The sequence below is a fragment of the Alligator mississippiensis genome, chromosome 14 (assembly GCF_030867095.1).
Source record: "Alligator mississippiensis isolate rAllMis1 chromosome 14, rAllMis1, whole genome shotgun sequence".
Lineage (NCBI taxonomy): Eukaryota > Metazoa > Chordata > Crocodylia > Alligatoridae > Alligator > Alligator mississippiensis.
In genome coordinates, this window is record NC_081837.1 from 40,024,540 (window position 1) to 40,037,549 (window position 13,010).

The 13,010-nt window shown below is 56.2% G+C and overlaps 1 protein-coding gene across 4 annotated transcripts in view; it reads right to left on the minus strand.

Moving 5' to 3' along the window:
• PLEKHA6 (pleckstrin homology domain containing A6) overlaps nucleotides 1-11,680 on the minus strand; it is a 113,081-nt gene extending 101,401 nt beyond the window's left edge. For 2 of the 4 annotated variants that reach the window (XM_059717408.1, XM_059717406.1), the window contains exons 1-3: nucleotides 11,283-11,680; nucleotides 10,380-10,456; nucleotides 8,869-8,926 (exon numbers count right to left, since the gene is read on the minus strand). In XM_059717408.1, coding sequence (XP_059573391.1) covers nucleotides 8,869-8,926; nucleotides 10,380-10,456; nucleotides 11,283-11,365 — 218 coding nt within the window. In that variant the 5' untranslated portion in view covers nucleotides 11,366-11,680. The remainder of the gene's footprint in view (nucleotides 1-8,868; nucleotides 8,927-10,379; nucleotides 10,457-11,282) is intronic. The other 2 variants (XM_059717407.1, XM_019477256.2) reach the window with 1 other exon arrangement.
• Between the last annotated feature and the right edge of the window lie 1,330 nt (nucleotides 11,681-13,010).

Below are 13,010 nucleotides of genomic sequence, written 5' to 3' on the forward strand. Positions count from 1 at the left end.
TCTGTCTAATTGGGTTTTAGTATTTGCTGCCTGTTTCATTTGTTGTTTTTTTTATTAGAAGTCTTGAGTGTCTGGTTAATACCTCTGTCCCCTCTCTGCTGCAGCTCAGTTTCCTAATCCCGACTTTGCCACCCATTCTTTGCAGCCCTGGGTGCGAGCTGTCCAACCTCAGGTGTCTTTGGCAACACCTGTGAAGAAAAGCCTTGATTTTCAAGGATTTTGATCATCCTCATGTCCTAGGGACATGGCATCCATGGAGCCAAAATGTGGGGGGAGGAAGGGGAAGGAAACAGAAGCCCCCCTCCCCCAAAAAGGTAAAGCAGGCTTCTGGTGGAGGACCCTAAGGTTAGGCCCAGGTTTGGAGAACCAGACAGTCTAAAAGAGCCAGCAAAATCTGCTCCAGATGGGACCATGAAGCTTAATTCAATCGTGGCTGTAAAGTGCTTTGAGGTGAAAGACAGGACAGAAGCATACAGGACTCTAGGGTGTTGGTCTAAGGAAATGGGCAGACAAGTTTCTTTGGGTAAATGTGATCTCTTTTATTAGACCAACTAAATAGCTGGAAAACTTGTTCCTTGCAAGCTTCTGGGCACAAACACCCTTCTTCAGGCATAGGCCTCCTATGCCTCCCTATGCCCAAGAGTCTCCGTATGCCTAAAGAAGGGTGTTTGAGCCTGAAAGCGTGCCAATTTTTCCAGCTCTTTAGTTGGATTAGTAAAAGAGATCACATTTACCTGCCTACACTTTGCCTGCTACCCACTTTGCCTGCCTACAGATCTCTAAGGAATTTGTACTTACAGGTGCCCACTACAGCCCTCTCCTGGACACAAATCAGCATGGCTCAACTATGCACCATAGGCTCTATACTGCCAAGAGGGAGGCAATATTCTCCCTTTGTTCAAGGGACTGGGTCCTGAATGTTGGAGGGTCCAAGGTTTATCCAGGCCATGGGCACAAAGCGCCAAGTGGCTGAGGCTGGTAGCAGGCTGGGCAGTGTCAAGTTGGTAGCTGTAGATTTGTTTGACTATATTATTCTTGCTCTTAAATGCCTTGGCAGGATGCCTATAACGGGACTGGAATGGCTTGGAAGCTCCATTTCCCACAGGGAAATATGCATCCTTATTGCCTCGATCTCCGGAGGCCCAAACCCTCACCCCCCCCTCTCCAAGATGATCCCAGAGTGGCAGGAGGCTGGGAAGAGCAGCTGTAGCAGCCCCTCCTAAGAGACAATGCCGTGTCCCCTCTGGGCTGCTGTGCCTGGCAGAGCCGGTTATGTGGGAGCTCTGACAGCCACACATGGACCGCTGGGGAAACGGGAGGTAATTAATTCAGATTTCCTTGTAACTGGAGGCGGGGAGGGGAGGGGAGCCATCCCCCTCCTCCTAAGGATCTCATTCTGCCTGGCTCCAGCAAAAATGCAGCGAGCCAACAGGGTATCATTAATTCCAGGCTGCGGAGCAACACGCCAGGCCTGATGATATGCTCAAAAGGAAGACGTTTTCTCTGCTAAACGCCGCCCAGATCGCACTCTCCCACGCAGGGCGGCTCTCCGAGACCCTTCCGCCACTTGGTATGCATAAGGTTGCCAGGCAGCAGTGCCAGCCCCATCCTCCACCTTCCCCCCACCCACACACATGAAGAAGCCCTCAATCCCTCCCCTCTCCTGCACACACACATCAGCCTGCTTCCTCCAGACCCATCTACCTTCCAGGCTGCATTTCAGAGCGCAACCCCTTGTGCACACCAGGCACCATCGCTGCACCCAGCCTCCCAGGTCCAGCACGGGCCTGCTTTCCCCTTTCCTGCTGGAGCTTTTCAGCCAGGCTCCGCTGCTCTCGGTTTCACTTCTGCCTGCCTGATCCACGCGGATTACATAGCCATCCTAGCGGACATCTGGCAGGGGGTAAGCTGTGCCCAGCACGGCTCTTGGGGATAACAGGCTCAGCACATTCACCAAGGGAGATACAGCCAACGTCAGCATCCTGGATCACACAAGGCCAGGACAGCGCTCGCCGAGTACTGTCCCAGTTAGGGAGCCAGGGGATGCTTAATGGACCAACAAATTAATTTACAGACATGAGACTTGCCAAGCAGCAGGAATGCCGACAGGGCCCTTCAAACAACCTGCAGCCACTTCTCAGCTCAGCCCCTGGCTGAGCCCCCTCAGCTCTATCGATCCACCGTGCTCCCCACCTCCGCTCATCCCATCCAGGGTCCTCTCACACACAGCTGTGGGGATCTGGCTCTCTGAAACCCCCACCACACAATCCAACTCCACATCACCCTACTCCTGGGCACCCCTAAGTAGCCTACCTTGTGTACATGTGGGCAGAGGCTGTGCCCACACCAAGGGGGCTCTGAAGCTCTTCCCCTGTGCTGGTACAGGCAGGCTGCTGGCATCCTGCTTAGCTGTACTGAGACATGGTCCACAAAACCTGGCAGCGAAGCTCCAGCCTGTCCACACCGATGCTCCCATTGCTGCTAGCACCACTAGAGCCATAGCAATGGGAACATGCTGGAAACCCCCAAGGTAGACAAGGCCTAGGAGCCAGGGTCTGGTGTACTTAGGACCCCTCTGGTCCCTACAGGCACACACAGCCCTTGCTGCCTGAATGGCCTCTGCTGGGCACCTCCTCTTTTGCTCCACAAGATGCTGTTTTAAAGCACCAAACCCAGGGCCCCTAGCCTCAGCTCCGCACTTTGCAAACACTGCTGCTGCGCTAAGCAGAGCTCTGGGACCCAGCTTTCCTCACAGAGCAGAGGAGTCACTAGGCCATAAAGCAAACGAAGGAGGGAGCTTCATACTGGCTTCTAACCACCTTGTCCACAGGGATATAAACCCTCGCCCAGGCCACAGACCCCGACACCCAGAAGGGAGAGGCTGGGAAGAGCAAGGACGATTCTGCCCCTCAACAATTCTTGCTTTTCTGCTCACTTCAGGGCCTCTGCTTCCACTGAGCCTCCTGCCAGGCATGGCACCCCCAGGCCAGGAGCCTGCAACAGGGTGTTCCTGCCCTGTGCCTGCAGCCCTCACTACCCAAGGCCATGGGATCAGAGCAGAGCGAGCGCAGGAGCTGTCCGACTGCTGGGGAGGGAGATGTGACTAGTGACAAGGCCACTGCTCATGGCTCCGGTTACCAGAGTCAGTCGAGTACCCTTGCTGTGCTAATTCATGCAGACTTAGTCCCACCAAGAGTCAGTCGCATCTCAGGACTGGCTGATGCCCACAGATTGGGAAAGGATGTGGTAACACCACTGTGCACATACTGTCCGCAGAGGAGCTGGGAGCACAATGCAACACCCCTGCGGGCAGCAGGCTGTGAAAAGCATCACGGACCACCACTGTATACAGAGCCTGGTCCAATCCTTTCCACGGGGCCAAGGGGCTTGGGCACTCCCCAGTCACTATAAGCCTCCCTCATTGTGGTTTTGCATGGTCTAACGCAAAACCATGAAGGAGAAGGAGCTGCTCAGAGATGGATACAAAGCCCCAAGGTAGCCAGACAGAGCCAGGACTGAAAGAGACCATTTGATGGCCAGTGTTTGCTGGGTTCAAGCCAATCTCTACTGCACGTGACCGCACCAGACAAGCCACAAGCAACAGCCCCATTACTAACTGGCTTAGGAGAGGGGCCAAGGGCTGAGTGAATGGGCCACAGAGGCTGAATTCCCCTTTCACGCCGATCAGAGCTGAGGCATAGCAGCAAGCAGTGTGATGAAGCCTGTCCCTAGAGCACCAGCTCTGCGAACAAAGAGACAGCGACTCTACAGAGCCGGGGGTCCAGCTCCTGTTGCCCATATTAAGTTCACAAAATGAAGGAAGGGAGAAGATGCACCAGGCTTGATGGTGCACATTAAATGCACTGCCTGCGACGAATAGGACTGCGTCCCAAATAAATCAGAATGCAGCAGCAACCGACAGGCTCCGAATAATCTGCTGGGACTCACTCCCTTAGCCTGGATGCACCAGAGACTTATCCACCAGCCTGGGCCGCTGATCCCGGCAGGGGAGGGAGATGTTTTCTGTCCACACGGTGTGGACAGAAACTGGAAACCAAAATCCAAGGGACAGGCTCCAGCTGCCTCAGCTAACGCCAGGTGACCCCCGTGCTGAATCAGTCAGGCTCTGCCATGACAAGCAAAGTCCATCTCCAAATTGCAGAGATGAGTCCCAGCAGCGAGGGAGGGGATGGGCCGGTCCTATTGCAAACAGGTCTGTGGTCACCTAGTGCTACACATAACTCACTGCATGCTGCTAGGACGTGCAGGGGGAACCCTATGCCCCCGAGGTGAGGACAAGAGCAATGCACTTTGCTTTGAATGGGGCACACCAGCCCCTTCCAAAGCTGGAGCAGCCCTCAAGATCCCCACAGAGCCAGGAGCAGCTTCTCCAGCACCCAAACCTGCTATGATGTGCAGCCGAGGACCCCCATTTCCCCCCAGGACAGGACAATAGCAATGCACACGATAGCCCTCAAAACCCCTGCAGAGCCAGGAGCAGCTTTCCAGCACCCAGAAGGCTTCTCCAGCACCCACACCTTGCTGCACACTGCTAGGATGTGCAGCCGAGGACCCCCACATCCCCCCGGTAGAGGATGACAGCAGTGCACATGGTAGCTAGCCCTCAAGACCCCTGCAAAGCCAGGAGCAGCTTCTCCAGCACCCAAGCCTTGCTGTGCACTGCTAGGATGTGTAGCCAAGGACCCTCATGCCCCCCCCAGGAGAGAACGATGGTAGTGCACACGGTAGCCCTTGAGACCCCTGCAGAGCCAGGGGCGGGTGGCTTCTCCACGGCAGGGAGGCATGGAGCCTGGGGGGCAGGGGAGACGGGCAGATTCCCCCCCATCCAGGCAGCCAGGTGCCCTCCTAAGGCAGATGGGCAGAGCCGCAGCGCTCTAAAGGGCTCAGCGCTGGCTTCCCCCCAACCCCAGCTTGGCAGCCTGGTGGAGGAGGCAGGAGCAGTGGGAGCACCCACACCGGGACACCAGCCTGCTCAGCCCTGCCACCAAAGCACCGGGGGGTGGAAGCGGGGCCTAATGGGGATAGCACCCTACACCCAGCACCAGCTTCGGCTGCTGCAGCACTGGCAGCAAGCCCCCCATCCTCATGCCCATGCCCACCGCAGGAGGCAGGTGCGGCTGGGCGCGGCGGAGGCGGGTGCCCCCGGCCGGCACTCACCGTGCAGCGGCTCCGGTCCCTGCGCCGGCCCCGCTCCCTGCCCCGGCCCCGGGGCTGCGGCTGCGGCAGGCTCCGGCATCCCTCCCCGGCGCCGGGCATGCTCGCTGCGCTCCCGGGGGGCGGCGCACGTGATGCCCGGGCTGGCGCGGAGCAAGGCGGAGCGGATCCGGATTAACCCTGTGCTGCCGCGGGGCCGCTCTAGCGGGGGGGGGGGGGGGGGGGCAGCCAGGCATCTCCCCTGCGCGGGCGGGGGCTAGAGCCGGAGCTTTCCCCAGCCTCCGGGGTTTGGGAAAGGAGGCCTGGAGAGCAGGCAGCAGGCAAGAGGAGGCGGGTGTCCCACCCCACCAGCTACACCTGGTGCCAGGAGCACAGCCCCGGGGATGGGGAGGCCGGGAAAGCCCCCTCCAGCCCCTAATGCCCTTGGGCCCAGACCCTGGGAACAGGGATGGGGACGCAGAGGCTCCAGGGAAGGCTCCGCTCCATCGCATCTCCAGCAGCAGATGGACCGGGGCTGCTCGAGCCCCCTCCGTGCCAGGCCAGCTAAGAGCAGGCCAAGGGAGCCTTGCACTGAATGCCTACACGCTGGCGGCTGTGCCATGGCCAGGGTGCGCCTCCGTGAATCCCCTTGCCAGGCAACAGCAGGCCCCAAAGCCCCGCTGGTGTCTGCAGCCATCCAAGCCCTGTGGGTGTCCAGGTGCTAAGAGGCATCCCTGGGAGACGGGGCAGCAATGGGCAGGGTGGGTGATGTGACAGCTCTGAGACGGCACGCTGCCAAGGCAAAGGGATGGAGCAGCACCAGGGGAAACAGCAGGTGCTGCTGGGGCGGTGCGGTGCGGATCAGGACCGGCCACGACCCCCACTCACAGCAGAAGCTGTGACTGCTCCTTTGCCCACGTGCCAGTGCCCAGGATGCTAGAGTCACTGCTGTCCAGAGCAATTGGGGGTGGTGTCTTGGCTCCCAGAGGGGCCTCCTCCCGCATGCGACGCAGGAGCCATGAGGGATCAGCCTCCCACATGAAGCCAAGCAGATGACAGGGGAAGTGGGGTGACTGCAGCACAGCGTGTAGCCAGTCACGCTAAGATGGTGGCGCAGGACAAGTGGGCGAAGCGAGCCCTCCCCTGCGCCCGCCAGGAGACTCCAGCTTTGGCAGGCCACACGCAGGTTCTGTCCTACTCTCACGTGCGGGGGAATGTGAAGGGACACATGCAGGCAAATCCCATCCCACCGGGGTGTGCTTGCGGGAAGCTTTGGTGCCACCTCATGGGAAGCCATTGCAATTGCTGACAACCCCAGACAAATGCGATCGGGTTCCTGCTGCACCTTCCCCTGCAAAGCGCTTCCAGGGCGCCAGGCCGACATGCAGCCTCTCTCCGGGCAGCGGAGGGGCAGGTGCCATGATGTGCACCAAAACAGTCAGCAGCAGGGGGAAACCCCGCTGCCTCTTGGAAGTGCCTTATTATCTGCGTTCCCATAGTGCCTCGGGAGCCCGGTCCAGGATTTGGCCCTGTTATTCACTTGCAAAACACGCAGTGTCAGCATGGAGCAGACACAGCAGTCCCTGCCCCTGTGAGAAAACAGCTTGTGTGATAGATGGCAGGAACTTTTAGCCAGAATGGTAATTGCAACAGCTTGTGGTGACTTCTCCATCACCAGAGAGGGGTCATTTGAAATCAAGGTGGGGGAGGTGGGTCTAAAAGCCAAACTCAGGCTCCAACAAGAATTCATTCAGGGAAGCCCTTGTCAAGGCCTGACTCGTGGGTGCCAGCCGTGCTGCAACCACCTGAGGACCTAGGTTCTCCCGCTGTGTCCACTGCATCAGTGCTGCTGTCCCAGGGCAGGCTGCAAAGCCTCCGAGCCAAGGAGCAGCAGGGCTTGAGGAGCTCATTGGGAACAGCCTGCACGGAGGACGCTGGAACTCTGCTCAGCGCCTTTAAACGCGACCGGAGTCCTAATCCTCTTTCTGGGACGTCACAGCCATTTCCATGGCAGCCCACTACAGAGCCACAAACAAGACTGTCCTGACTTGAGGCAGCAAAGGAGTTGGGAGACCCTAAGGCAACCAAACCCTTGCAAGGGAGAAGCCGGTGCTTCAGTGCGTAGAGCCCCAAGCCAGACCCTCAGCTGGAGGGAGTCAAAGCCCTTGTGCCATTACTTAAATGTAATCCTTTTTTTGTGCTGCCGCCTTTGGACATGTCCCACCACAGCCTGGTCCTGGTTTGGGACAGGAGCTCCCAAGCTCTACGGGAATGCAGAGTCAGCTGTAGATCAGGAGCTCATCCCCATGGAGCTCCTGAGCCCCACTGCAGCAGGGCTGGGATTTTCTGCAGCTCTCTTGAAGTGTCCCCAGGGCCCAGGGAAGATTCCTGTTTGCTCTCTATCATGGAGGAGCCTGTCTGGATACAAGGGTGCAAGGCACAGGGGAGCTTAGGCTGCCTGGCTTTGCCCACAAGGTTACAGAGCTCTCTCCAAGCCACTGCAAGGAGCATTTGCCTCTCGAATACCAACTGCGGAGGGAAAGCGGGCAGCTCTATTCAAGGCAAAGGACCCAAGCACAGATGTGGTTCCTAGTTCCCAAACATGGTTCCTGGTTCCACCTTGGTCAGGCTCCCTGGGCACCACCTGGGAAGGTCACCATGGGGAAGTCTGCAGCGCCAGAGGGAGCCTGTGCATCTCAGACAAAGCTGAGGCAGTCCTGCCCTGCCCTGCTCAGGGTCCAGCTCTCCTAAGGGAAGATCAGGCAGGTGGCTCAGAGTCAAATTCCACCCCCCGTCCAGAAATACATGGTGTCAGTGGCCTGATTTCACCTCACTTGGCAGAGAGTAAGGCTGGGTAGGGCTGCGGGAACTTGCAGCCCGGTTCTGGGGGTCTGGCTGTGTGTACGGCTGGAGTGGGGGCAGTGCAGGGGAAGGGGAGAATGGGGCAAATACCCACAGACAGTAAAGCAGCCAGACAAAGCCAATTCCCACCGGCTGCACCCATGGGCCTGCCTGTCCATGCAACACATCAGAGCCAAGTCAGGGACTGAGCCAGACTCTATGGGGCAGACGCAGGTTGGAATTAGTCCTTGGACCACATCCAGCCTTAGGTACCAAGAGACCATGCTGGAGTTCAGGAGGGCCAGGTGGAAGACAGCCAAACCCCACCCCGGTAATAACAACCGTGAGTCCTGTCTCCAGAAGAGCTCCTGTTTGGGAGACACTTGCCCTTAAGTATGGGAGGATTTTGCTCGGGGTGGTAGGTGATTTACCAAAGGCCTCCAAAGAGCACTGCCTGGGTGCAACACAGCTTGGCTGCATGTGCTGCTACCAAACCTCTACCGAGCTTCCTGAACACAGGTTTGTTCCAAGGCTGGTAGCAGCCCTGGGAGCGCTGTACACACAAGGCTTTAGTGATGAGCCTGCTTTCCAGCACTGCCCATTTAACCTCACTGAGAGCCAGCCTAACTGATACAGGGCTGCATTAGCAACACGCAGAGCAACACGCAATCCAGAAGATAGCTATCGATCTCCCCCCTGACAGCATGTCCGTCTGGAGCGATCCTACCCCCAGCACTGCAATGTGAGCTATTAAATCATACAGCCCGCGTATCAGCAGGAACACCAACCAGCCTATCTCCCCACCCCAGCAAACAGGAACGTCTCTGCTCCGTAAGTCAGCAAACAGCAGTAGTGCACGAGCCTTTCACTTACTTGATAAAGTATATGGCCCCCTGGCGTGTGCTGTCCATCTCCCAGCCTTTGGGCAAGTCTGTGAAGATACATCAGAAGCAGACATTGCTCAACCATTCATCTGTGGAACTCCCTGTTGCAGGCAGCTTTTACTGGATTATGTTTCCAGAGAGCAGTCAGCCTTCATGTCAATCTGCTGCAGCTTTATTAGCTAGGCTCAAAATTAAACCAGGTTACCAGCCTCCAGGGCATCATAAGATCAGCAGCTGAGTTCAGGGGAAGTTCCCTCCCTTGAGACGCTATTGTACAGCTGGGTGCAATCATCTGCCCTTCCCCCAACACCAATCTCTGGTCACTGTTGGAGAGAAGTAGATGCAGCATTAGATGCATGGGGGCTTTGCGTAGAGGTTGAAGGCGTGGCCTCCTGTCCCCTACCCACCATAGTCCAACAGGGTCTCCCAGGGGCTGGGGGCCCAAAGAATCACCCTGTTTGCCGTCCCTTAAAACTGGCTCTGGTGGGAACTGCTGGAAAATGAGGCGGTTGTAAGGAGGGAGATGTGGGGTAGGGGACTGGGTGGCCGGCTGAGCCTGTTCTAGTCTGACAACCCCGTGTTCCCCGGTGACAAACCTGACTGCCGTGCACATGGAATGCTGCATCTCAGGAAATTTCAGCTGAAAATGACCCGTCGACACCCGCCCTTCCCAGCACGCACAGCCCATGGCGGCTTAGAAACAGCAGCCCACATTTATCAAAGACAATATCAACACCCCCAACAACACTGGGGGCCCTGCTGGCTCTTCTGTGCATATGGACAAGAGTTTCAGAAGTGGCTAGTGATTTGGAGTGGGGAAGAAGGTAGGGATGGGAAGGAGGAGTATAACTTAAGGGAACTGATTTTTAGGCAGCCCTGAGCAACCACCTTCTGAAAGTCGGACTCCTTGAAGGCATTTCACGTTGGGCATCCAAGGGCAGATGGACAAAGCTGCTAGCCACTTTATAACTAAGTGCCTTTGCACAGAGAAACTGAGTCTTGCTGTGTGACAGCTGAGCTGTGAACATTATGAAACCTGGAATAATTTTTAGGGTAGTTTGGCTTCTTGCCATCTGATGCCCTGTATGTCACTTGGTTTGAATACAAAGAAAACTAGAGGCTGTTTGTTTTACTCGTGTTTCTAGTCAGGTTTGGTTTCAGGCTCCACCATTTCATAGGTCATTGCCTGTGTCCCAGTTCTCAGCAGAGAAAAGGAACTGAAATTCTTCTGGGACAGTCACAGGCCTCAAGCAGGCCAGCAAGAGCCCCTTCAAGAGGTTGGCCACATTGTCCCAAGTGGGCAAGGTTCGTTAGCCTCTTGATCACCAGATCCTGTGCTACCATACCTGTACCTCCGGGATGGCTTTCCAGGAGGTAGGTTGGCAGCATCTGTTGCAGGGCATTCAACTGGAGGGAGCATGCCATCAGGAAGAAAGGGAAGCAACTGCAACCAGGGAGATGCAATACCTGCCCACAAGTCAGAGCAAGCCTGGCCCTTACCTGCACTGACAAAACACCCGCTTTGGATGGAGCGTCTGGTGCCTGGGTGCACCCAGCTGGTCGACTGTGTCTCATCACTGCAAAGAACAAATAGACCATCAGAAGGGACATGGGATTGAATGGGAAAGAGTCCCCATCATGGCCCCCAAACCACAACAGGGATGAAACGTGCAGGGTGAGGCAGGGCCATACTGCTAACAGAGGGTTTCTCTGCACCTTCTTCCACTTAAAGGTGCTGTCTGCTGTAGCCTGTAGGCCTTCCTCTCTGCCTTGACTCCTATTTCCCATTCATATGGCCCACAAAAGGGAAGTCAGGGAGAAGCTTGAGCAGGGGAAGTCACAATCAGACATGAGATAGACCTGTAGGTTCCCAGAAAGGGGTCACAGACAGCAGCCCAAGTAGGGATAGCTTCTCAGACCCTTCCCAGAGCAGCGGCCCCTGTGTGCAGGGGACCCTCCTGTGCCATTCCTCCTTCCAACAGAGCTACCAGAGCCTGGCAGACTTCAGGGCAGAGAGGAGCAGCACTGGCTGGGACAGCCCAAACTCCCCTGGGGCAGAAGTGCAACCACAGGGGAAAAAAAAAACAGGCGATGGTTGAAGTGTGATCATGGAGGTGGGGTCCTTGGGTGCATGGAGCAGCAGCAGACAACAGCAGAACAAGTAGAATCAGAGGGAAGTAGGGCGCCGCCTGTCATAGCCCCAGGACCCTTCTCATTCCCCACTGCCCCTTCTCGGCTGAGCCAGTCCTTCTGGCCCTCCCCTCTGCCAAGCCCCCTTTGCCGCCAAAGTCTGGGCTGAAAACACGGCTGCTGCCTGGCTTTGAACATGCACCTGGTAGGATTAAACTGCCCTCCTGCCCCCACGCATAGCACAGCGAGAAGCCCAGAAGGAAAAAAACGTACTTGATGAAGAAGACTCGCCCGTCTCCACACACCCCGTATGTCCACCTGCCCGGCAGGTCCAGCCAGTCAATGTCATCAGCCATCGAGGTCCCGACACAGAAGGCAGGCAGAGGGGGAGCAATGTGGAGGTGCCAGGCTCCTGAGTCCAACCCTGCCTGTGCTCAGCCTCCTGCCCTACTGCTCCTCCGAAGGCAGCGGTGGTGGGGAGCGAAGTCTGGGTGCTGGTTAGTGAGTGTAGAGCAACTCCAAATCCACCCTGGCCAGTCCCACAGAAGCAAACACTTGTTCAGCTCAGACCTTCCACTGAGACTCTGTTTGCTGCAAATAGCCTAGGAGGGAGGAAAACACCATAAATTTAACCCCCTCAGAGCCAGGCTGCTGTGTTGCCAATGACCTGCAGCACAGAGGCCACTCCTGCCATGCCGGTGACAGACATGCCTCTCTGCATGAGTCTCACAGACTCACCCAAAGCAGTTTCCTTCGCTGTCTGCTTATTATAATTACCACTAATTAAGTCAGGGCTGAGTAATGACAGAGCTACACCTTCCCTCCCCTGCTACCTTTAAACAGGGTTCATCTCTTCCCTCAAAGCCAAGTCGAGGCATTATGGTGGGCATCCTGATTGCTATAGGCAGCAGCATCTGAGCTGCCCACTGGGTATTTTCTTCCTCTCTCTTCAAAACCATCAATTAAACCTCTTTTTAAGAGAAAGGTGGGGTGGGGAGTGGCAAGGGAGAGGAATTACAAAGGGCTCTCATCCAAGGCTGCGTATTTTCCAAATCCTCCATGGTTTAGGGGAAAGAGCAATTTTTAAAAGCTGCCTTTAATTCATCTGGTGCATGAAGAAGTTGCTCTCCAAACCAGTGGGGCTTGGCATGGCTGCCGCAGCAAGACTCATCACAGCAAGAGCTCCCCATGCAGGCTTTGGGGAAACCAGTTTGCCTGAAACCTTGGCATGGTCATCCCAAGAGTTCTTTGAGTCAGTGGGTGTGAGAAATGTGTCTGGTTAGTTCCTTGTGACAACGGGGAAAAGGATGAGCTGTGGTTGTTGTTATTCGGAGGCTCGCAGTCTCACCCAGGCAGAGATGCAGTGGGGTCAGAGTACTGAGTAGTTTCGCTGTCTTTCTGGCTGCATCAGACTCCTGGTATGAGTCTAGATGACCCCAGCTAGATGCTCATCTAACCTCCTCTTGAAGGAGGTTAGATGATGCATGTCCTGAACGATCTGTAGGAGAGCTCCCGCTGAAGCTAATGGCTCTACTGGGGCATGGTGGCGAGCAGGATCAGGGCCTTCATCCATCTAGATTGCAACTCCCTATCACAGCAACAGGGAAAATAGCATTTCACTTATCTCACCCTCTCCCTGCCTGGCCCTTTTAGATTGCAAAGGTGAAATCCTGACCCCAGTCACTTCAGAGGCAACCCCACTTTCACCTCAGAATATGACTCAGAGAACAGATCAATCCTACAAAGCTTTGCTGGGGAGGGGTGTGAAATGGTCGCATCCCTTAGGAGAGGTAGCCATGCTGGTAAAACCCCTGGGGTGGGTAAAGCTGTGCCACAAAAGGACTCGTGTTGATTTTGCTTGTCATCTGGGGAAGTGGTATAGCTTCATCATCAGAAAATCCCCAGCTATTCATATATGCAGTCTTTGCTTCCAGGCCCTGGTAGCAAAGCTACACCAGCCTAGCCATAGCAGCAAAGGCCTCTAGTGTAGACCAGCCTTAT